The sequence below is a fragment of the Bubalus bubalis genome, chromosome 14 (assembly GCF_019923935.1).
Source record: "Bubalus bubalis isolate 160015118507 breed Murrah chromosome 14, NDDB_SH_1, whole genome shotgun sequence".
In the NCBI taxonomy this organism is placed as follows: Eukaryota; Metazoa; Chordata; class Mammalia; order Artiodactyla; family Bovidae; genus Bubalus; species Bubalus bubalis.
In genome coordinates, this window is record NC_059170.1 from 9,008,382 (window position 1) to 9,034,331 (window position 25,950).

Genomic DNA, 25,950 nt, shown 5'->3' on the forward strand with positions numbered 1-25,950 from the left:
CTGCCCTCAATCTTTCCCAGTGTCAGGATCTTTTCCAATGAGTCAGCTCTTCGCGTCAGATGACCACAGTACTGGAGCTTCAGCTTCAGCATCAGTCCTTCTAGTAAATATTCAGGGTTGATTTCCTTTAAGCTTGACTGGTTTGATCTCCTTGCTGTCCAGGGGACTCTAAGAGTCTTTTCCAGCACTGCAGTTCAAAAGCAACAATTCTTTGGTCCTCAGTCTTGTTTATGGTTCAATTCTCACATTCATACATGACTACTGGATATCTATCTATCTATATGAATTATATATATATATATACACACACACATAAAGAAGTGGATATATATGTGTATATATATGTATTACTGATTCACTTTGCTGTTCAGCAGAAACTAACACAGGATTGTAAATCAACTCTAATACAAATTAATTAAAAAAATAAATATCCTAAAGAAACTCCAAACAAACTAAAAAAAAAATCCTAAGTCTTACACCAAAATATACACTCTGACTTAGAAGTATGGTTTTAGTTTAGTTTTTTTTTTTTTTTTAATAAGACATTTTGGTGGTGGTATGGGGTGAAGTTTGAGACACAGTTAACACTTATTTTAAGATACCAACCTATAAAGCATATGCTATGTGTCCAAATGCAAATGGCATCAACGAACCATAGTATCAGGGGAAAAAAATCTACACTGGACAAAAGATACAGTTAGTCTACATATTCTGAAGTTGTAATTTGAATCAAGGGTAAATGCTGAAAAATCATGCTCAGTTTCACTTACTTTTTGCTTTCTTTTTGGCTGCACTGAGTCTTCATTGCTGTGAGGGCTTTTCTCTAGTTGTGGGGAGCAAAGGTTACCCTCTAGTTGCAGTGTGGGGGCTTCTCATTGAAGTGGCTTCTCTTGTTGTGGAGCATGGCTCTAGGGTGCGTGTGCTCAGTAGCTGTGGTTCCCGGGCTCTAGTGCACAGATTCAGTAGTTGCAGCTCACAGGCTTAGTTCCTCTGTAGCATGTGGGATCTTCCTGGACCAGGGATCGAACAGTGTCTCCTGCATTGGCAGGCAGATTCTTCACCGTTGAGCCATGTGGGAAGCCACATGTTCTGTTTTCCCCAGAGACAAAGTGTTCAGTTCAGTTCAGTTCAGTCGCTCAGTCATGTCCAACTCTTTGCGACCTCATGAATTGCAGCACACCAGGCCTCCCTGTCCATCACCAACTCCTGGAGTTCACTCAAACTCATGTCCATCAAGTCGGTGATGCCATCCAGCCATCTCATCCTCTGTCGTCCCCTTCTCCTCCTGCCCCCAATCCCTCCCAGCATCAGGGTCTTTTCCAATGAGTCAACTCTTTGCATGAGGTGGCCAAAGTATTGGAGTTTCAGCTTTAGCATCATTCCTTCCAAAGAACACCCAGGACCGATCTCCTTTAGAATGGACTGGGTTGGATCTCCTTGCAGTCCAAGGGACTCTCAAGAGTCTTCTCCAACACCACAGTTCAAAAGCATCAATTCTTCGGTGCTCAGCTTTCTTCACAGTCCAACTCTCACATCCATACATGACCACAGGAAAAACCATAGCCTTGACTACACAGACCTTTGTTGGCAAAGTAACGTCTCTGCTTTTGAATATGCTGTTTAGGTTGGTCATAGCTTTCCTTCCAAGAAGTAAGCGTCTTTTAATTTCATGGCTGAAATCACCATGTGCAGTGATTTCGGAGCCCCCAAAAATGAAGTCTTCCACCGTTTCCCCATCTATTTGCCATGAAGTGATGCGACCAGATGCCATGATCTTCGTTTTTTGAATGTTGAGCTTTAAGCCAACTTTTTCACTCTCCTCTTTCACTTTCATCAAGAGGCTTTTTAGTTCCTCTTCACTGTCTGCCATAAGGGTGGTTTCATCTGCATATCTGAGGTTATTGATATTTCTCCCGGCAATTGTACCTTCTCCTATTTCCCGAAATAAAATTGTAGAGCTTACTATTTAATCATTCCCCACAGTTTCAGTTTTCTCTCAGTATAAAGCAACAGCTACATACATGCAATGAAATGCTTCTGTGTTAATGTAATAATTCCTGTGGCTCATCCAACATGAGTGAAGGAACACAATTTCAAAGACTACAACTTGGGGCAAGTATAGAAGGACTGAAAACAAACAAACAAACAAACCACAATTCAAGTTTTAAAACTTGCTCTTAAAATCATTCATAGGACACCCAGGTCATTTTAACTTTTTAGAAACATAAAAATGTTTGCACTGTCATATGCTTATCTGTCCATTATGTATGTTATCCAGAATGTACATTATCAGATGCCAATTTGAGGGACTAGACACAAGATTTAAAAAGTACTCTATATCTGGACTTCTCTGGTTCGCACAGTGGATACTAATCCACCTGTCAGTGCAGGGGACATGGGTTCTATCCCTGGCTGAAAAGATCCCACGTGTCCTGGAGCAACTAAGCCCACAAGCCAACAGCAGCTCCTGAGCCTGTGTGCCCCAAGTATGGAAGCTGCGCACCTCGAGCCTGTGGCCTGTGCTCTTCAACAAGAGTTGAATTGCGATGAGAAGCCTGCGCCCAGTGAAGAGTAACCCCCTGCTCAACCCCTGGCTTGCTGCAACTAGAGAAGCCTGAGTCCAATAATCCTTTCAGGGTAAAGGATGATGAAACATTTTTTTAAAGGAGTCAGTTATATCAGCTAACTTAAGTCATTCAGTCTGCTCTCTCTCTCTCTCTCTCTCTTTGGGCCACACTACTTGGCCTGTGGGATCTTAGTTTCCCAACCTGGGATGGAACCCGTGTCCCTTACCATGGAAGTTCAGAGTCTTAACCAATGAATAACCAGGTAAGTCCTTAGTCTGCACTTAGTCTGCTCTGTTTGTGGGATGTTTGGCAGCATCCCTTCTCTCTCTTCACTGCATTTTAGTAGAAACCACCTCCTGCTAAACTTTGCTAATCCCACATTTCTCTAGACATTGCCAAATGTTCCTTTTGGGGAAAATTGCCCCTGGTTGAGTGGCTTGGCCAGAGACACTGATTTCCAGATCACCTTAATCCAATGAGTCATTGTGATGGTTCAAACCTAAGTTAATATGCCCTGTAAAAGAGTACCTATTTCTATTTCATCTTACTTTTAGGATAAAGGTATTTTGATGTTCATTTCAAAAACTTTGGTATTCTCTAGAGCCTCCCCTTCCCATCTTAGCAGGCAGATATCGACAAACATGACCAGCAGGCCAAATCTGCCATGTCATTTATGATTGTAAATGAGGCTTTACTGGAACACACCTCCACTCATTCATTTATATATTGTCTATTTTTTTTGTGTGTGTGTGCTAAACAGCAGGCTTGAGTAGTTGTGACAGAGATCAGATAGCCTGAAAAGTCCAAAATATTTACTGTCTGATCCTTTGCAGAAAAAGTTTGCCAACCCTTGATGTAAATCTTTAGCCTCTATTTAATTATACTTTTATATAAATTGTAATTCTTGGAGACACCATGACAGAATGACAAGGGTGTTCTCCAAGGGGTTATAGTCTTCATGTATTCATATTCAGTCTTCTGCAGGGGGACAGAAAGTAAAAAGACACTTGTCTTTCATTCTGTCCCTCAAGTATCATTATTAACTTGATGTAGCCTCTCCCTGCTACATTGAGGGTCTGTTGATCTGTCAGTCTCTGCTGGGGGTGGACTGGGAAGAGAATTTCCAGCAACTGTCAACAGTATATTCATAAGTGTCATTGTCGTTTTTGGCTCATTTTATTTTGGCCATTATTGTACCCAAACCCTTGTCTTCCAGCTTCCCAACCTTTACTCCCTCCCCAGGAAAAGCTGGGCCAATCTATGAGAGCATCTTCTCCCAAATTCCCCATTCTCTTCACTTTTTCTTTAATACATTCAATAAACTCAGGGAAATCAGTCCTGAATATTCCTTGAAAGGACTGATGCTGAAGCTGAAGCTCCAATACTTGTCCATCTGATGCAAAGAACTGACTCATTGGAAAAGACCTTGATACTGGGAAAGATTGAAGGCAGAAGCAGAAGGGGATGACAGAGGATGAGATGGTTGGATGGCATCATCAACTTGATGGACGTAAGTTTGAGCAAGCCCAGGGAGTTGGTGATGAACAGGGAAGCCTGGGGTGCTGCAGTCCATGGGGTTGCAAAGAGTCGGATACAACTGAGTGACCGAACTGAACTAAAACTCAGGCTGGGGTGAAACATCCTTTCAAGAGATTCCATCCTGGAATATTACTCAGCTATCAAAAAGAATGAAACATTGTCATTTGCGGCAACATAAATGAACCTAGAGGTTATTGTACTAAGGAAAGTAAGTCAGAAAGAGAAGGACAAATACTGTGTGATATTGTTTATATGTGGAATCTAAAGTACAACACAAATGAACATATCTACAAAACAGAAACAGACAGACACAGAGAATGGACTTGTGGCTGCCTAGGGCGAGACAGGGTAGGGGATATCTATATCTATACATATGCATCTATATATACAAGTATCTGAGTCACTTTGATGTACAGAAGAAATTAACACTATATTGCTATATTAACATTATTTACTATAATAAATCAACTATACTTCAATAAAATAAAAAAAAAAAACAGGAAAAGAAAAAAAGAAATTCTATCCTGGAAGTTCAGTCCCTTTTGTGCGGTATACATGCCAGGCTGTTTTCAGTCCAGCCTTGTCTCCCTCAAAGCAAGTCCAGGTGCTTAGAATGTATTAGTTGAGGAAGGGGTTGATAATCCATTTCTCTTCTTTCTTTTTAAAAATTTATTTATTTGGCTGCTTTGGTCTTAGTTGTGACATGCAGTATCTTTGTTTCATGGACTCTCTAGTTGCTCATGGGCTTAGTTGCTCCACAGCATGTGGGATCTTAGTTCCCCTGGAAGGTGGATTCTTAACCACTGGACCACAGGGAAGACCCTAACGCTTTGGTCTTGAGTTAATAGACTCTCACTGCAGCTCAGTAACCTCTGATCCATCTCTCCCAAGTCCTCCCCACCCCACACTGTGCCTGTCCTTGATTCACGATATGGTCATTAAGCCTTGAAGGCTGCCCCCAACAGGTTACTTGCAGCACAACATCTGATTGAGATTTCTCCTTGAGCTCAAATATGGGATCAGTTTGTCCAGCGAGTGTGACAGATTGTCAGTAGGGATTGTCCAGATGTGAACAGTGCTACCTTAAGGCCTTCATCAGGCATGTAGTATTGTATTCCGTGCCCCTTCAGCCTCTGCTGCTTCCCCCCGCATAGGGACAATGCTGCCTGCCTCCATGCTTGGATGAGGTTACTCCTTCCTGACTCATCCTGGCAGGCACTGAGCCTTGAGAAGAGCACATGAGTGGCCTGAAGCTCAAGCTCCATGAGTTTCATGGTAAATTAGCCTTTGCAGCCAAGCTCAACCTCTATTTGCAAGTCAGATCATGTTGGGGAGAGTGGTCTCAATTTTATTGCTTCTCTGGAATTCCCTGGTGGTCCAGTGATTGGGACTCCGTGCTTTCATTGTGGAGGGCTTGGGTTCAGTCCCTGTTCAGGGAACTAGGATCCCATAACCCCAAAGTGTGGCCAAAAGAAAAAAAAAATCTATTGCTACCCAGTATCTTTCTAAAAGTGGACTAAGAAAAACAATAGTGTGGAGCCTTATGGGGAAAACGGGGAGGGTAACGTATCCATTTTTCCTTTTGGATTCTTTTTTTTCTTTGACAGTCAATTTTATGATGTCTCGTGGTCTCCCTCATGGTTCTGCCATACTTTATTACCCTTATATCTTCTATGCTCTGTCTTCCTTATATCAGCTAAATTTATTTCTTTTTCTTATTTAAAATTTTATTTTATTTTTAAACTTTACAAATTGTATTAGTTTTGTCAAATATCAAAATGAATCTGCCACAGGTATACATGTGTTTCCCATCCTGAACCCTCCTCCCTCCTCCCTCCCCATACCATCCCTCTGGGTCATCCCAGTGCACTAGCCCCAAGCATCCAGTATTGTGCATCGAACCTGGACTGACAGCTCGTTTCATACATGATATTATACATGTTATGAGTCTTGGTAAGCTGCCTTAAACCCTTCTGAAACTAGGTTGAATAGAAATAAATAAATGAGTAAACCCATAAGCTAGCTTGAACTCAGTCTTCATAATAAAATTGTTTTTATTATTTATTTATTTTATATTTTTATTTTTGGCCACCCTGGGTCTTTGTTGCTGCACACAGGCTTTCTCTACTTATGAGCATGGGGTTCTCATTTCTGTGACTTCTGTTGTCATGGAGCATGGGCTTTGTTGTCCCAGGCTATGGGGGATCTTCAAGGACCAGGGATAGAAACTGTGTCCCTTGCACTGACAGCTGAATTCTTAACCACTGGACTGCCAGGGAAGTCCCCTAAATTTTTTTTTTTATAGGGTAACTTGCTGCTTGGAATGTGGAAAGGGTGAAAAGGGGCTTTGGAGACTCAAGGTCACCTCCTGGGTTCATTAGCTTCATGGCTGGGGACCCGGCACATCCTGTTCTGCCCCCGTGGCTGAAAGGTAGTGAAGTGGGACACGTGGGAACGAAATACAAGTAGAGCTGCCAAGAATTTACTTAAAAGAGTAGTCTCATCTCAGAGAAGCCGTCTCCCACTTTCTCCTAATAGCATCAAGGAGGAGGTTCATCTGAACCCTTCTTTGAGCTTTACTTGCTTCTCCAGATGACTAGAAAAGATGGTAAGAGCAGTAGTGAGATCCCCAGGAGAGGCTATATTAATGCCTTAGCCTGTACCCTGAAATAAAATTAGAAGTGATTCAGTTTTATATAAATATATATAAAACTTCTAATTTCTCAGTTCAGTTCAGTCACTCAGTTGTGTCCGACTCTTTGCAACCCCATGGACTGCAGCACTCTAGGCTTCCCTGTCCATCACCAACTCCCAGAGCTTACACAGACTCATGTCCATCAAGTCGGGATGCCATCCAACCATCGCATCCTCTGTCATCCCCTTCTCCTCCTGCCTTCAGTCTTTCCCAGCATCAGGGTCTTTTCCAATGGGTCAGTTCTTCACATCAGGTGATCAAAGTATTGGAGTTTCAGCTTCAGCATCAGTCCTTCCAATTCTAAGTTATATATATATATATATATATATATATATATATATATATATGTATATATATATATATATAGTGGTGCTGGGGCTTCCCTTGTGGTTCAGCTGGTAAAGAATCTGCCTGCAATGTGGGAGACCTGGGTTTGATTCTTGGGTTGGGAAGATCCTCTGGAAAAGGGAAAGGCTACCCACTCCAGGATTCTGGCCTGGAGTCTAAGCCACCAGGGAAGCCCATGTTTATATATATAAAACACACACACACACACACACACACACATTATTTTTCATTATGGTTTATCACAGGATAGTGAATATAGCTCTCTGTGCTCTACAGTAGGATGGCTTCCCTGATAGCTCAGTTGGTAAAGAATCCGCCTGTAATGCAGGACTCCTCGGTTTGATTCCTGGGTTGGGAAGATTCGATGGGGAAGGGATGGGTTACCCACTCCAGTATTCTGGCCTGGAGAATTCCATGGACTGTATAGACTATGGGGTTGCAAAGAGTCAGACATGACCAAGTGACTTTCGCTTAACTGCAGTCCGACATTGTTGTATATCCATTCTGTACATAATAGGTTGCATCTGCTACCCCCAAACTCTCACTCTATCTCTTCCACACCCTACATTCTCTTTACTCTTAGTTTTGCTCTTTTGGACTATAATTTCTTTGGTATTCAATCATTACCATCTCCATGGAGAATGCCTTGTTAGCATTCTTTCACGTCATTTAAATGATGGGGATCTGAGAAGTACAGCCTTCTTCCTTGTTCTCCAGCTTTGGTCTTTCTAGCTTCCCTCCGTCTTGCCCATTGCTTCTATTAAAGTGTTCATAAACACTGTTTATACTATCATGCTTTTCTAAAAATTTCTGAGTCACTGAAAAGGAACTTTTCTCACTTTTGAAATGCAAAGTATGAGTACATTGGATGCGTTATCCTTCTGTAGTATTTAAGTTAATCTCTTTCTTATAAGCCTTATCGAATATAGGCTTTTTATTATACATCTACTTTGGTACAGTGACTTTCAGGTGAACAGACTACTCTCTCTGTGCTTCCTATCTCCTTGGCTTTGGACTTGGTTTGTTATTTGCTTTGGTCAAGTTTAAAGTGTGCTTGTAGAATTGAATTTCCTCCTTTGACTTCTGCTTTTTTTCCATGAGAAGAATGTTTCTTGAGAAACCACTGGTCCCAGAAGAATGAGAGATGTATAGATCAAAGTGGACCCTCCCCTCAGCCTGGATTCAAGCTCAGCTAAACCCAGTCTAGGTAATTGGATGTCTGTGTTTCTGCTGATGTGTGTGAGAGAAACTTTTATTGTTGCTTGCCACTGAGATTTTCTTGGTGAGGCATTATGTTGCTCAGCAGTGTTGACTAAACCACTCATGCAAAAAATTATGATTTAAACATTACATACACACACAGTATAAGATAGTAGGAGATGTGAAAGAACTAAAATAAATAGACCCATATATAATATTAGTGATATTTATATTTATAGACATCCATGATACAGCAAGAAGGAGGATGTTAGGGTCCTTTTTTCTGACCAGAATGTTGTGGCTGATGTTTATGATTTTTTCCTCATGCTATTCATCCACATTCCCTTTGCTTTCATCCAGCAGTGTATCAGCGGGTTTGTGTGTGCTTTTTTTTTTAAACCTGGTGGAATTCTCATTCCAAATTCTCATATCTGAAGCACGTGAGACCTTCATGGCTCTGTCTTTGTTGGTTGTTGTAATCTTCTATCACATTAGACCTAGAAGTTTCCTATGTTCTAGTCTAATCCTTACCTTTGTAGTTTAGTAGCAGTAAGCTACCCACTCCAGTATTCTTGCCTGGAGAATTCCGTGGACAGAGGACCCTGGTGGGCTATAGCCCACGGAGTTGCAAAGAGTTGGACATGACTGAACGACTTAGCATCGCAGTCCTATTTCTTTTTTATAATAGTGATTGACCACTACAGTCAACAGGGAAACCCCTCTTGATTTGTTTAGTGAAATGAGGAGCATGAAACGGCCACTTGGCAGTCTTACCCCTTCATCCAAGTACAGCTTTTGTGAGCCTTGGTGGAGGAATTCCCCCCTGGGATGTTAAAAAAACCCCCACAACACCCAAGTTGGTAGATCACAGTGGCTATTGCTGGAGACGTTCTTGGCTCCTTAGAACAAAGATCTGTGTTAAGACACGAGGGAAGGCTCTCGCCTTCTGAGATGGGCCGTTCTCCATCTGTGGAGCATGTTTCTCCCAGCGCCATTCTTACCTTTTAAGATGACCCACATTCTGTTTGTGGAATATGTGTCTCTCTAAATAAACCCATTCTTTACCTGAAAACAGAGAATAGAAGGAGAACTGGGAATCCTGGATTGATGAGTCTTGGAAGCCATTCAGTCTATCCTTCCTCAAGGTATGTCCACAAACAAAGGGGGGCACTGGTCAAAGGGGCGTTTTTCATTTCCAGACTGCAGCTTTCTCTAATGGGGTGACATGTTTAGGGGCTAAGTCCTTCTGTAACTGCCCCTGGCAACACACACAAGGAGTCCAGAGCTGGCAGTCTTCTTGCTGAAGTTCTTCCTAAATGTCTCAAGCCTGGCTACTTCTCTGTTATTTCCTTGGCTCACAAGAAATCGGGGGCTTCCAAGTCCTTTCAGACTCAGGAAGGCAGTCTTCTTCCATTGCTTCTCACTGTCTAGGTGAAACAGAGTAGGACCCTATGGTTCTTCCACCAGTGTCCCCTGCCTGCCCTTTGTCTGCAGAAAACTTCAGTCAAAGAATAAGTTTAATCAGAGAAATGAGAGCATGTGGAAACCAGATGATGAGTCCAGTGAGAGCAAGTGATGAAAATGTACTCATGAAGGACCTTTAGTTCCTTCTCAAAGGATATAGACAATATTCTGAGCCATGTCCTGGGAGCGATCTCTAAGACAACTCACTAAAACAGCAGGTGGGAGAAGTCAGCTACATGATGGCAGACTGCACCCACGACATCAGCTGCTACAATTCTGAGAACTGGTCTCAAAGAAATTAGGACAAACGGACCCTGGAACTGAAGACTGCTCCTGCTGCTAAGTCGCTTCAGTCGTGTCTGACGTTCTGCGACCCCATGGACTGTAGTCCCCCTGCAAGCTCCTTTGTTCATGGGATTCTCCAGGCAAGGATATTGAAGTGGTTTGTCATGCTCTCCTCCAGGGTATCTTCCCTATCCAGGGATTGAACCTGTGTCTCCAGCATTGGCAGGCAGATTCTTTACCATTAGCGCCATTGGGGAAGCCCTGGAACTGAAGATTAACTGCACCTAAAACAATCAAGAATGACACTGGTCAGACCACTGATGACCAGTTTGAAGATGACTGTTAGAGATCACTGTGCTGTTTCTGCATGTAGCCCCCCATCCTGCCCTGCAACACCCCCCCCAACCCCCTGCCACTTCTGTCTATAAAAGTTCTTGCTCCACTGGTTGCCAGTGGCAGAGGGGAAGTCAGCCTTTAGACAGATGTCCACCCTCCCCCTGAGCTGTCAGCATCTGAAATAAAGCAAACTTCCCTTTCCACCAACCTGGCCTGTTTATTGGCCTTTGAGCGGCGAGCAGCTGGACCCCACATGCCTTTTAGTAACATAGGCAAGAGCCTAATGCCTCCCAATTTCAGGGAACACATCTCAATCTCTTCCAAGCACTCTTTCATGCTCCGCTTGGATAGCAGCAGTGGTAGGGAGTCTCATGTTTCTGCAGGTCAGCCTGGACCTGGAATCTCTTCCCTTCTAGCACAAGTCTTAATACATCTATGAATGGTTAGTTTTTTTAAAAAGTCTCTGACCTGGTGTGCTGGAGGGAAACACAACATTCTAGATCTATGACATCCCTTCCAAAAACATATTCATGAACCCTCTCTATCTTAAAAGCTCTAAACTTCTCTCTGATGGCTGAAGTTGAGTGATGGTCATTGGACCATCTGACCACTTCTAAATGGCTTCCTCTTCAGATATTTAATAATTCTCTTTAGAATGAATGGGCACTCTTCAATGATTGTCTTTTTTAAAAAATTGAAGTATGATTGACCTGTATGCAGGTCAAGAAACAATGGTCAGAACCGGACATGGAACAATGGACTGGTTTCAAATTGGGAAAGGAGTACGTCAAGGCTGTATATTGTCACCTTGCTATTTAACTTTTATGCAGAGTACATCATGAGAAATGCTGGGCTGGATGAAGCACAAGCTGGAATCAAGATCACCAGAAGAAATATCAATAACCTCAGAGGTGCAGATGACACCATCCTTATGACAGGAAATGAAGAGGAACTAAAGAGCCTCTTGATGAAAGTGAAAGAGGAGAGTGAAAAAGTTGGATTAAAATTCAACATTCAAAAAACTAAGATCATGGCATCTGGTCCCATTACTTCATGGCAAATAGATAGGGAAACAATGGAAACAGTGACAGACTTTATTTTCTTGGGCTCCAAAATCACTCAGATGGTGACTGCAGCCATGAAATTAAAAGATGCTTGCTCCTTGGAAAAAAAGCTATGACAAACCTAGACAGCATATTAAAAAGCAGAGACATTACTTTGCCAACAAAGGTTCGTCTAGTCAAGGCTATGGTTTTTCCAGTAGTCGTGTATGGATGTGAGAGTTCAACTATCAAGAAAGCTGAGTTCTGAAAAATTGATGCTTTTGAACCGTGGTGTTGGAAAAGACTCTTGAGAGTCCCTTGGACTGCAAGGAGATTCAACCAGTCCATCCTAAAGGAGATTAGCCCTGAGTGTTCACTGGAAGGACTGATGTTGAAGCTGAAACTCCAATACTTTGGCCACCTGATGCGAAGAGCTGACTCATTTGAAAAGACCCCGATGCTGGGAAAGATTGAAGGCAGGAGGAGAAGGGGATGATAGAGGATGAGATGGTTGGATGGCATCACGGACTTACTGAACATGAGTTTGAGCAACCTCTGGGAGATGTTCAAGGACAGGGAAGCCTGGTGTGCTGCAGTCCATGGGGTCGTGAAGAGTTGGACACAACTGGGTGACTGAACAACAACAACAACATAATTGACCTACAACACTATGTTAGTTCCAGGTGTGCAACATCAGTTCAGTTCAGTTCAGTCACTCAGTTGTGTCCGACTCTTTGCGACCCCATGAATCGCAGCATGCCAGGCCTCCCTGTCTATCACCAACTCCCGGAGTTCACCCAGACTCACGTCCATTGAGTCAGTGATGCCATCCAGCCATCTCATCCTCTGTCGTCCCCTTCTCCTCTTGCCCCCAATCCCTCCCAGCATCAGAGTCTTTTCCAATGAGTCAACTCTTCTCATGAGGTGGCCAAAGTACTGGAGTTTCAGCTTTAGCATCATTCCTTCCAAAGAAATCCCAGGGCTGATCTCCTTCAGAATGGACTGGTTGGATCTCCTTGCAGTCCTAGGGACTCTCAAGAGTCTTCTCCAACACCACAGTTCAGTAGCATCAATTCTTCAGTGCTCAGCTTTCTTCACAGTCCAACTCTCACATCCACTCATGACCACTGGAAAAATCATAGCCTTGACTAGACAGACCATTGTTGGCAAAGTAATGTCTCTGCTTTTGAATATGCTATCTAGGTTGGTCATAACTTTCCTTCCAAGGAGTAAGCATCTTTTAATTTCATGGCTGCCGTCACCATATGTAGTGATTTTGGAGCCCCCCCAAAATAAAGTCTGACACTGTTTCCACTGTTTCCCCATCTCCTTCCCATGAAGTGATGGGACCAGATACCATGATCTTCGTTTTCTGAGTGTTGAGCTTTAAGTCAACTTTTTCACCCTCCTCTTTCACTTTCATTGAGAGGCTTTTTAGTTCCTCTTCACTTGAATTTATATATATATATATATATATATATATATATATATATATATATATATTTGGCTGTGCTGGGTCTTTGTTGCTGTGTGAGGGCTTTCTCTAGTTGCAGTGCATGGGGGCTACTCTCTACTGGTGGTATAAGGGCCCTAGGATTTATGGGCTCAGTTGTTGCGGTTTGCCAGCTTAACCACCCCAAGATATGTGGAATCGCCCTAAACCAGAGATCAAACCCATGTCCCCTGCATTGGCAGGCAAATTCTTAATCACTGGATCACCAGGGAAGTTTGATAGCTGTCGTTTGAATGGGTCAACCTTCATGTGAGAGGACCAGCTCACTAAGTTAACTTGAACACACCTGGTCAACTCAGGTGATAAAGGAGACTGCAGAGTTTTCTGAACAATGTTTCCAGCTCTCAGGCAGGATTTATCAGGGATCCGCTAGTAAAGAAGGGTGTCACATAACAGAGGAGTAGGATATGGAATTATGATACATTTATCTTGGGAAAAGTTTATTTGGAGGAGATGTGATTGGGGGCAACATTGAATCATGGGACTGGGTGACCACACATTTCCAAGTTGGTAACATTTACATGGGACTCGAAGAGAGAAGCAACATCTTTCTTAGTTGCTGGAGGTTTAGTAGAGAAATCGAGATCATTGTTAAATTAGCTGAGCTTTTCTTTGGTTTAATCACACAGACTTTCAGGGATGGAGTGCTTTTCATAGATATGCCTTGTTCCATCTTAGAAGCTGTTTCAAACATCAGACACACGATACTTGTCTTTGAGAGCTAACGTATATGGAACCTAGAGAAAAATTTTTTAAGAAACATAAAGTTTAAGGTAGAATGTACACTTTGATTCCTTTATAAAACAAGAATTTTGGACAAACAAGGAATTGGGATAACTGAATAATAATAGTCACATTTTCCTTAGACTCTTTGCCAGGCACTGTGGTGTGTGCTTTTATCTGTCTCATCTCACTGTGTCTCATGACACAATTCATCCATTTACTGATGAAGAGGTTGGAGCCCTGAAGACTTGGAGATACCCAGTGTCACCAGGTCAGCAAGCGCAGAGCTGGGCTGAGTCCCACAGCAGCCAGGATCCCTAGCCCTTACTCTCTGCTAGTCCCCCTTATGAATGGGATATTTCCACACTTCTTTTTTGCCTGTTATTCATTCTATTTCTATCTTCAAAATCAAATATAAATGAGTCTTTAAGGAAAAGAATTTGCAAAACACCTAAGTCCAGCAGACAAAAATTGAAACAGCTCCAACTGAATGCTTCTGGGCTAGCCAGTGAAGATTTTCTTTGGGAGAAGAATTCATGAAATGTTAGGATTAGGCTACACCTTGCCAGCCTGCTTCTCATCCTCATTTGAAGTCAGAATTGTGTCCTCACTATGGGCTTCCTTGGTGTCTCAGATGGTAAAGAATCTGCCTGCAATGTGAGAGACCTGGGTTTGATCCCTGGGTCGGGAAGATCCTCTGGAGAAGGAAATGGATACCCACTTCAGTATTCTTGTGTGGAGAATTCCATGGACAGAGGAGCCTGGGGGGTTACAGTTCACAGGGTAGCAAAGAGTTGGACATGACTGAGTGACTAACACTTTCATTTTTCACTATGTGCAAGGCATGGTGTTGGGTTTTAGGGTACCATGGCATAGAAATCAAACACAGTTTCTACTTTTAGGAAACTCACATTCTAGATAAAGAAAATACTAAGGTAAACAATTACAGTACAGTGTGATAAAGTAGAGGGTAGGACCAAGATGGAGAAGGCAATGGCAACCCACTCCAGTACTTTTGCCTGGAAAATCCCATGGATGGAGGAGCCTGGTGGGCTGCAGTCCATGGGGTCGCTAAGAGTTGGACATGACTGAGCGACTTCACTTTCACTTTTGACTTTCATGCATTGGAGAAGGAAATGGCAACCCACTCCAGTGTTCTTGCCTGGAGAATCCCAGGGATGGGGGAGCCTGCTGGGCTGCCGTCTATGGGGTCGCACAGAGTCAGACACGACTGAAGCGACTTAGCAGCAGCAGCAGGACCAAGATAAGGTTCCATGAAAAGACAAGAGAACCATTCTGTCTGGGGTGAATTGGTGAAGCTTCCATGGAAATCTTTTATTTAATATGAAACTTGAAACATGAGTGGGAGTTTGTTGAAAAGTGGGAGAAAGACATTCTGGGCAGAAAGAAGCTGGGGTATTGGCATAAGACCAAGTTTAGTGAGGCAGGCTTCTAAGCCTGAAAGGGCTTAGAAAGGAGTTATGAAGCCTGAGCTGACAGCTGGACGAAAGCATCAGTGGAAACATTCAGTGGAAATAGGAAGTGTGAGAATCTACTCAGCAGAAATGAACTAAGTCGCCCATGGTGACAATCCTTTGGGCTTGTCACCCCAAGCCTCAAGTTTGTAATCCAGCTCCACCACTGACCGGTTGGCTAATGCTGAGATTATTACTTTAACGCCACAATTCTCAGTTTGTCTATAAACTGGGTATTATTGTTGCTGTGAGAACCCCGTGAGATGAAGGCATCATGGCTAAAAATGGTAGTTCTCATTGACAAAGTTGGAAGCCCTTGACAACACCCAGCAGAGCCCAGGTTTCCTGGAAGACTGTGACAGGATCTGCCTGGTCTATGCTATCCTCCATTCCCTGTCTCCACAGGAAGCTCCACACTGCCTTTTCTGGGAATAAGATCAGTATTTTTTTTTTCAGGCTCTCACTGGTACTACCATCTTCTACCTTGCCTGAACTTCCCAGCCAACACTGGGGTCTCCACAGTAGGAACTGTCAGTTGAAGGGAACCATTCTGCAGAGGACAGGCTGCAGGATTGGGGAGAGCAAACACTGTGACACAAGGCTCTAACAGATCTGACAGTGAATGCTGCACGGGTCCTGGATTAGGTCACAGTGTTGCTGCATTGGTTGCTGGCCAGTGTGTGACTCGGGAAGTTAATTATTATAAGGTGCAGAGGAAGTTAGCATGGCTGGCTCCTCAGGACCTGAGCAACTGTGGTGACATGCACTTCAACACCTTCACTGGCCTCTGCTCGCTACCATTTATCTAATGAGTGCAGGGTTTCTAGGCTGAATACCAAGGTTCTAACTTGGAAACTCTGTTGACTTCAGAAGGGCTGTTAGAAGACCCTAAGCTCCTCATTTCCCCCTAGACAGCCTGAAAAAAAAATGCTACCAAGATGTGAAGTGAAGTGAAGTGAAAGTCGCTCAGTAGTGTCTGACTCTTTGTGGGTAGCCATTCTCTTCTTCAAGGGCTCTTCCCAACCCAGGGATAGAACCCGGATCTCCCACATTGCAGGCAGATTCTTTACAAGCTGAGCCACAAGGGACACTCCCAAGGTATGAAGAGTAGCTTTCTTTTTATGGTGGAGTTACAGAAGACTCCATTTTCCTCCCTTTTCTTGTAACATTGGTAAAATAATAAAGATAATCCCCCCCCACCCCCCTCCACACACACACCTTTTGCTTTGGCCAAGCTGCAAAGCATGTGGGATCTTAGTTCTCTCACCAGGGGTAGAACCCGTGCCTCTTGCAACAGAAGTGCGGAATCTTAACAACTGGAATGGCAGGGAAGTCCTCCCCCTATTTTTTTTTTTTTTTTTTAAAGAGGAAAAGCCTGGAACCCAGAAAGTGTGAGTTGCTGGCAACTTCTAACCTATGCAGCGTCTCTACAGTGACCAGGTTCTTCCATTCCACATGGCCTCATGTAATCCTCACAGAACCCGAGGGACATGTTTGCTTGTCTTTCCCATGGGGAAGTTGATCATCTCAGAGACATATGGTGAGCTGACCAAGGCCACACAGTGTGAAGGGCTCAGCTCTACTCCCTGCCCAGGGCACTATCAACCCAGAGGCTGGCAGACCCGGGTCCCTGGCATAGATTCAGATCTGAGTGTCCTGAGTTCCCCTTGGGCCATGACCCAGCCTCCTTTGCTGATCTGTGTTGCAGAACTGACTCTGGACCACATCCTGCCCCAGGGAGTGAGGACACAGCCCCAGGAGGGGAACAATCGAGGCGGGGCCATCAGTGACAAAAGGCTCTTCTGACCTTCTGGGAATCTGTGAGTCCCCGGAGAGGCTGGAGCAGGAAAACTGGAGAAAACTTGTCTGGGGAAGCCCAGGCCCAACCCTGATACTTACAAAATGCTCTGGGAAATAGGCCTCACTTGCCAACCCCGTTGTTTCTCAAGGTTTTGGGTTTGGGTCTGTAGAAGAAAAACATTTTCAAATGTTACCTGATGAAGTTTTTTTCTTAGAGATATCATTTTAAAAATTTCCACTACTTCCATGATTGAAACAAGACCGTGAAGCTAAGTCCTCATGTCATAGGGAAAGTGGAACCTCAGAGAACCCAGAGAACACAGAGATTCAGACTTAGGCTTGTGCCTTCCACGGTGGAGCCTTGAAAGATGTTGAGCTGAATGGTAAGGGCCAGTCTTGAGAGAGAAGTGGTTGTCTTATCACTAAAATTTCCTGAGTAATTATTATGTGGCAAAGGGCTTCCCTGGTGGCTCAGACAGTAAAGAATCTGCCTGCAATGTGGGACACCTGGGTTCGATCCCGGGGCTGGGGAGATCTCCTTGAGAGGGGAATGGCTACCCACTCCAGTATTCTGGCCTGGAGAATTTCATGGACAGAGGACCCTGGCAGCCTATAGTCCTTGGGGTCGCAAAGAGTTGGGCATGACTGAGCGACTAACACTTATACAGAAAGGAAAAAAGATAGTATTATGTGGCAAGCAATGTTTTTAGAGATTGTCTGGATTTTCTACTTTAACTTCACTTTTGCTATTTCAGTTTTAAAGATGGGGAAGCTGTGGCCCAGATCACTCAGACAAGAAGTGGTGAAGCCAGGATCTGGGTTCAGAGATCTAGTTCTGGGCTCATATTTGATCACTCTGGACCAAGGTCCTAAGTGGGCTACTATGCCCAAGGCAGGAAATGCAGCAGAGAGTAAGATAGTTTAGAAGCTCACTGGTTATGTTTCCTGTCTTGTGGGTCTCTTGAGATCTTGTCTGGACCTCCATAACCATCATGCAAAGATGGGAAAAAAAGAGTCCCCATTTTCTGCATGAGGAAATGAAAGGCAAAAATAGGGAATTGTCCTACTCAAGGTCACAGAAAGACATGGTTGCAAGATAGGATTAGAAACCAGACATTTCATCGGGCCTGTAATACCCTTTCTCTCTTCTGGGAGTTCTCCCTATTCAACAGAATTGGGGCCAGTGATGATGCCTGGGCAAGTAATCAGAGCATCCCTTGTACTGGAGCATCTGCAGAACCCAGGAACACTGCGGGTGGGCCGTGTTTGGTAAAAGAGTGTGAGCAAAACCAGAGAACAGAGTTGCTTTGGGATTCCAGTGATGCAGCTCCAGATACAGGATCCCAGAGCATGGATTCTGAGACAGGTCAGTGGATGGAGGAGTTTATCAGAGAGGTGTGTTCAGAGAGACAGATATAGAGATTGACAGATATAATGGTAGGGAGAGAATGATTATGTAGTTCTTGAGTGGAGGAAGGCTCCATCAGGACATTTATGGTAATTATTCTTGGTAAAGAGAAAGAAATGGTAGAGAGAAAGAGATCCATCGTCGTGACTGGTAAGAGACTCTTCTACTGAGCTCTCTCCAGCAGTGCTATGGTCAGGGCTGGGCAGGAGAGGCCCTTACCTTTTGCGGTTTACATCTTTGTTTAATGTACAGACTATACCACAGAAGGCAGAACAGCACTGAAATCCTGGTTGGCAATCTTCCTGCAATGTGCAGAAATCAGTACAGTTTTCTGGGTCTGATCGGCAGGGTGGAGGTTCCAAGATATACCCTGGAACACAGAGTAGGAAAGAGAAGCCTGGAGTGACATTCAGAACTCTAGAAGTCCAAGGAACTGCCAGGGAACCAGGCACGCTGATTCCCCCTAGTGTGGTCACAGGGAGGTAGAATAAGATTTTTGGGCTGAGAACTCTTTCCATCAAAGACAGAGTCTGGGAGAATCCTGCACGTAGGGGTCACTCATCATCCTTGCAGATCAAATGCTAAGTCCCCATCGGCCCTGGTTGAGTCTGGTTCAAGGGAATGAATGGCATATGTGTGTGGGTCCATTTGTACTGATTCATTGTGTAGACTCAAACAAACAATAGTTTATCCTAGGGTTTGACCTAACATGTTATTTGTGCATAGGAAGAATGAGTAAAAGGGATGATTTTTGAAATGCATGAAGACTGCTTAGCACACTCAAGTTATTGGCATCAGAATGCTAGAACCCAAATCTCAAATGAGTTCTGGGGATGACTTCTTTCATGGGAAGAAGGATGGGTATTTCAGAACGGGGTGCAAAGATCAGCTGGTCATCTTCCCAGGTCTCTAGTGATTGAGAGGTGAGAGTTCCACAGCCCCCCACTTTCTATTGTTGGAAAAGAATAAGTATTTTACGTAGACATTCCTTTACCCCATCTACCAGAAATTAGATCAAAACCAAGAGCACCTCTACCAGGGGATCCTGCCCCAAGGCTCCAGCTCACAATATTCTCTCTGTTCCTGAACTCTAAGGCATTAAGAATGAACCCATTAACTCCTTTAGTCAAGCCCTGCCACATCTTAATTTTTGTTCCTTTTGACTTGTCTTTTCTTTGGGGCAAATGTCATAGGAAGAGCATTCTATAAGTCTTTGTTGGTTTACTGCTCTGCAGGTATTTGCAATTATAAGGGAATCTGTAGGATATCATGCTGATCTAAAAGGAGTAAGTGGTGAATGAAGCTGGGGCTATAACAGTAATAGCAAATGACACTGGAGAAGGGGAGTAAGAAGCCAAGACCCAGGCTGATGACAGTTTGGCAGAGACCAGGGCTTCCCTAGTAGCTCAGACGGTAAAGCATCCAACTGCAATGCAAGAGACCTGGGTTTGATCCCTGGGTCAGGAAGATCCCCTGGAGAAGGAAATGGCAACCCACTCCAGTATCCTTGCCTGGAAAATCCCATGGACAAAAGAGCTTGGTGGGCTGTACAGTCCATGGGGTCACAAAGAGTTGGACACGACTGAGTGACTAACACACAGTACTCAGTACTCAGCCTGTCATCCTTTAGCTCACTGGATCAGTGCAAGAAATTGGGCTTCCCTGGTGGTTCAGTGGTTAAGAATCTGCCTGCCAATGCAGGGGTCATGGGTTCAGTCCCTGGTCTGGGAAGATTCCACATGCGGCAGAACCACTAGGCCCTAGCGCCACGACTACCGAGCCTGTATGCTGCAACTACGAAGCCAGTGTGCCTAAGTCTGCACTCCACAATGAAAGAAACCACCACCACAGGCAACCTGTGCACTGCGATGGAGTAGCTTTTGCTTGCTGAAACTGGAAAAATCCCTCAGGCAGCAATGAAGACCAACACAACCAAAAACTTAAAAAAAGAAATTAGAGCTGATCCCCACTTTGGAGAGATTGGGGCTCAGTGGAACACTATGGGAAAAGAGTCCATGAGCCAGGAATCTCAGAGAGGTTGACCTTCTCAAGTTTTGCTTCTTTTTCAGGGTATCTGGTCCTAATCTCAATATGGTACTTACCAATCTTTCATAAAGCCTCCGTGTCTCCCTTTCCTCAAATTTTAGTCTTTGGTTCGCCAGCTAGCCCCTATCCTGGATACCCCTGTTTTCTTGCAGCTTGTTTAGCCTTCCTTGGTTAAACCCGGACTCTGTCTCTGAGACCCTAACATAGGACCTTGCCTCCCTGGGTACATGAGACAGAACACAGTCCTCTCCTGAGCCTGCAATATTCTGAAGCTACGTCTCCTATGGAGAAGTGCAGGGATAATGAATAACAGCTGTGGCCAGAGCTCTTATTTGGTAGGAGCTAGGCAACAGTGGCTGCAGAGATGAACTTGACACCTTCCCGTGGATGCTAATCACTGATAACTGTGCAGGCACCTCTGAGCATTTAACATTTGCTTCCTTTCCTCCCAAAATATCCTCTGAGGCTAAGATTATGTAGGTTGCAGGTTGAATTCTGCCAATTTAATTTTCCTCTCTGTTTCAATGCTTGAATAGTTGGCCCAAGCATCCATGAAGAAGCTGGATGATGGAGCTGATAACATTGACAGTAGTTAATACTTATTGAGCACTTACCCCGGTTCAGCAGGGGCACTCTGTGTCTACATGCATCGTCTCCGTTTCTTCTCCCAACTACCCCACTATTATTCTATCCATCACAAAGATAAAATCCACTCTACTTAAGCTCAATCAGTGTGAAACAGAGCAGGGATTCAAACCTAGATCTTGCTGACAATAAAACTTGGACTCTTGAACACGAAACTGTATTTTTTCATGAGAGGTACCCATCCCTCACATCCTCTCATCTTTCCAGATGCTTCTTCCCTCCCCTGGGCCCAGACCCAGCACCTACTCCTAAAATGTTGCTTGGGACTCCCAGACACCAGCTGCGATGCTAAGTGAGTCAACAGCAGGAGCTGGAGAAATAGCGCAGGCTTCATGCTGCTGGTAGGATGGGTGGGCAAGTCCTGGTCAAAGCTGTGACCAGGCACAGCTTAGAACAGAAGGCAAAGTGAAGGCAAGGAGCTGTGACTGCCTTACACCGTGTCCACCAATCAGGAGGCTTTGGCAGAAATCGGGGCACCTCCCAACCACACCCACTGCAGGGCCAGGTAGCATTTTCAAATCCACACTCTCATCACCCCCCTCATCCTGACCTTGTTAGGTCTCTCATCTATCTCTGTCTTGTTAATATCCTTTCACAAAGTTTTAATAAGTTCTTCCACGTAGAGTTCTGGCTTGTCTTTGTTATATTTATTCCTAGAGGTTTGAACTGTTAAAATTGTAAACAGCATCCTAACTTTGTAATTATTCCTTTTCGTTTGTTGCTAATGTAGATAAATAACTTTTGTGTATTGATCTGTAGCCAGTTATCTTGCTAAACTCTCGCATTGTTTACCGTAATATCTTGATGTGTTCTTTTCAGTGTTCAATACATTCAACATCATCTGCAAATAATGACAGTTGTATCAGTTGTATTTTTCCTCTTGGAACTTTAGTGCCCCCTCCCTTTTTTTTTTGGTTACACTCTGTGGCATGCAGGATCTTATTTCTGCAGCCAGGGATTGAACCTCATCCTCTGCAATCCAAGGAGGATTCTTAACCACCGGACCATCAGGGAAGTTCCCACCATTTCTTTTTAATGATGATAACATTTAAGATTTATTCTGTTAGGAACTTTCAGGTATATAATACACTAAGATTAGTTGTAATCACTAGGCTGTACATTCCGTTCCCAGAATTTATTAATTTTATAACTGAAAGTTTGGACCATTTCCCCAAATCTCCTCTTGTCCCCCAACCTCAGCTCCTATGAACCACAATACTACTCTTTGTTTCTATGAGTTCCGTTTTTTAGATAACACATATGTGATATCATTTATCTTTTCCTGTCTGGCTTTTTTCACTTATCCTAATGCCTCGTTTCATCCAAGTTGTAATCAATGCCAGGACTTCCTTCTTTCTCATGGCTGAATAATATTCCATCATATATATATATATATATATATATATATATATATCACATCTTCTTTATCCAGCCATCTATGGTTGGACTTTGGTTGTTTCCGAATCTTTTAAACTATGTTCCTTCTTTAATTTCTTCTGTAAATTATTTTATAAACAAAATATAGACCTACAGTTTTTTTGCAGAAAAAATGGTCTGTTTAAAAAAGGAGAAGATTAGCTGTGAGAGGAGGACCGTCCCTGTAGGAGCCCCATGTCACAGGAGTGGGCCGTGGTGAGGGGCAGGCCACGCGAGGAAACAAGGACTCCTTGCTCTGCCCTGGCTTGGCCAGGAGAGGCAGCGAGGAGCCCAGGATCACCTTCCTTCCACTCCTTCCCTCTCCCCACTCAGCTCTCCAGGTGAGTCCGGGCCAGACGAGCGCTCACCACTCTGGCCAGAGTCATGAGAGTCCAGGCTCTGCTGCCCATCCTGCTCCTCTGCGTTCTGCTGCTGCAGGCCCGAGGAGGGCAACACAGCCAGAAGACGAACCGTAGGTGGTGGGAGAGGGGGCGGGAGGGGGCCGGGGAGGGGTGACGCGGCCAGTCTAAGGAGGACCTGGGAGTTCGAACTTTCCAGCACATCCTATTCGGACCACAGCACTGTGAAGACTCTGGTTCTTCCCAAACCATGGCCCTCCAGCCTCTTTATCTGGCTCTGGGAAGAGTGATGGGGGTGGAGGGGGAAACGGCATCTTTTCATTCCCCATCCCTCAAATCCAGAAACACGTGGTGCCTACAACAGGGAAAGATACACCTGAGCGAGAATCAGGTGGGAAAACAAACAGCTATTCTTTGGTTTATGCACACAGGTGACAGGTAAACATTCCGAGACATTCAGGGGAGTAAATGTAGAATGAAAGTATGTGGGAGAGCAACATTTGGGGTGCAAGGGTCAAGGTAAATTTATCTCAGAGGGAGCAGGATGGTGAGAGTGGAAGGGAAACACTGAGGGTGCTACTTGGCTGGGAAGCGGCAGGGATGGTGCAGACAGTGGCGGCATGAGAGGAGAGAGACGACGAAGGGGCAAGTTCATCTTCCTCTCTGGTCCCCGCGGATTGTGGAGAGTAGGGGAGAGTTAGCAGGTCATCCTCGCCTTTGTGGAGTTCTCAGGGATCGGGTGCAGGTTCTGAGGAGGTGACTTGGCCAAGGCCATGACTAATATGGGAGACGGAGTCCTGTTGCAGGATTATGGAGAGAGTCCAGGAAGCCCAGGCATCGAGGTCTATTGGGGAAGAGTAGGAGGAGTGGGATTTAAGATACTACCCATCACCAGGATCTGGTGAAGGGTGGAGGTGAGTTCCCTGAAAAATCCAAGTGTCTCCTGAGTAGATTTTGAGGTCTCAGGTCTCTGGGGAGGCTTTCAACTCGAGAGGAGTTCTCTGAGAAACCTGGTTCCATTGACCCTGCTTCTGCTCGTGCTCTTTTTAGATCTCAAAGCTAAAGCCTGTACGAAGCGGCCCACGGAGTTTACTTGTGGGAACCACTGTTCATACTTCCAGCACTGTCCACAAAATACCATATGCTGTTCAACCTTCTGCGGGAACATTTGCATGAGTGTCCTGTGAGTCAGAGAGCCTGGGGCCTTGCATCTTGCCCCCCCAGCCATCTCCGCAGACACTGTGCCTGCGGCTGAAGATAAGGACCTGACCCTGGACACAAGGATGTCAACAGGAATGCCACCCTGTCCAGCCAGTATCTGAACAACCTGTCCCTGTCAAATAAACCAGAACGAATGTGGAAGGACCTGCCTAGTTCACTCCCAGTGCCTGTGATCATGGAGAACCCAGCACAGACCCCAGAGGGCCCTTGCCTTTCTGGGTCTGGGTCTCTGATCTCTCCCCTTGTCAAGCTTCTCTGCTCCCCCTCCCTACCTCCCTCCTGCCTCCCTGCCAGGCCCCTGCGAGCCCAGCCCCCCTGTTCCTCTGCTCACTGAACCAGGACTCCTGGGGGAGGACCTGCTCGTGTGCGGCACCTCCTGGTCCGCAGGAGAACGTGCCTCGCCCGGAGCCACAAAGGGCCAAGTTCAACATGAGATGCCATGAGGCTAGACCCTGGGGCACAGAAGGGGAGGCCCCCGAGAAGGGCTCTTCTTAAACTTGGTCCACCCCTATCCCATCCTGCTCATCGTCCTTGAGGGGCTCAGGTCACTGTCTCTTTGCAACAAAGAAAGTGACTCCCAAGTGAGATGACATGTCCAAGGTCAAAGGAGAGGGAGAAGTCGTGGTCTGCTTGGAAGAGGAGGTTTCCTCTGTGCTCCCCTCTCTGCATCCCAGTGGGACGGTCCAGGGGGAGTGAGTCCTGTGCTGTCCCCACTCCAGCACCACCAACAGGCTGCTTGTGGAATGAGGCCTGGCTGCGATCCCTGAGACTCCAGGCCCTTCCTTTAACTGTGCGGTCCCAACCTTTCCTTATGGCCTCATCTTTCTTCTTTTTTTAATCCAGAGGGAGGAACAGTTGGTTCAGGGTGATGTGACAGGATTAATTGGCACAGGATGCCTTGGGTCTTGCCCCTGATTTCATGGTGAGTCAGTAGAAATTCCTCCCTGGGGTCCAGAGTCCCTACTACTCTGTACAATCACCACTTCTCTGATGTGGTCCTGGGACTAAGTCCAGAGACCAGGCGAGTGTGTCCAGCTGGGATGTGGGGTCAATTGTGAGGAACTCGGGAGGGCAGACCCTGCTGGAGGCGGGGATGTGGTGCTATGCTCCAGGCCAGTGGCTCCTGCTGAGCATCAGTGAAGGAGACATGCCATGCCTCCATCGGCCCAGAGCCTCTGACCCATCTCAGGAGCATCACAGGGCTTCTGGTACTGCAGGGTCTCCTCCACTTCTGCTAGAAGCTGTCTTTGGACAAGGGGGCCTTAGGAAAGAGATCATGATCATAGGTGCCAGGCTGACCTATTCCTTTCCACAGTCTACCCTGCCCTAGAGAACTCAGAGGTTATCCCTGGAATGTTATGGATAGGAGGAATGCTTGCCTGGACGCCAGTGCATGTTCTGGTTTTATTGAAATAATTGAGTACCTCTTTATTACATAAAAAGGAGGAGTGGGGGTCCCTTGGAAGACCTTGAAATTTATGGAGGCAAAGGGAGAAACAAATGCAGATTCTGCTTCCATTTGGGTCTCCAAAAGATCAAGTCCCAGCCTGCAGAGAATTGCAAATCAGAGCTGATCTGTTTTGAGCCAACCAATCGCCTCATGGTTGCAATGACTTTTGCATGACTTGTTCTCATCCCCTGCTCTTCTCTATGTCAAGCATATGAAAGGACACTAGAAGTATCCTCCTCATCTCGTACATCACGATGGTGGTCAACTCCCACCTGCTCCATGCTTTGACTGCCCCCAGTGTTCACAGGAGGGTTCATACTGATGCCTTCATCAGCAAGTGTATTCCATCCCATGTCTCTAGCTGTCTGTGTCATAACTAGACCCAGAATGCCTAATTAAAAAGCTCCAGGAAGATAT

General features: G+C 45.0%; 2 protein-coding genes across 2 annotated transcripts; one reads left to right on the top strand and one right to left on the bottom strand.

Annotated features, from left to right (window-relative positions):
* Nucleotides 1-17,109: 17,109 nt before the first annotated feature.
* Nucleotides 17,110-21,421, bottom strand: WFDC13 (WAP four-disulfide core domain 13). The gene is made up of 3 exons (XM_006051395.3): nt 21,334-21,421; nt 18,616-18,766; nt 17,110-17,152 (listed from the first exon to the last, which is right to left on the bottom strand). Exons 1-3 carry the CDS (start codon nt 21,419-21,421, stop codon nt 17,110-17,112), a joined length of 282 nt encoding a protein of 93 aa, XP_006051457.1.
* Nucleotides 21,422-22,840: 1,419 nt separating this feature from the next.
* LOC102406336 (protein WFDC10B) lies at nt 22,841-24,301 on the top strand. The gene is made up of 2 exons (XM_006051343.4): nt 22,841-22,975; nt 23,913-24,301. Exons 1-2 carry the CDS (start codon nt 22,888-22,890, stop codon nt 24,047-24,049), a joined length of 225 nt encoding a protein of 74 aa, XP_006051405.3. The 5' UTR covers nt 22,841-22,887; the 3' UTR covers nt 24,050-24,301.
* Nucleotides 24,302-25,950: the final 1,649 nt, after the last annotated feature.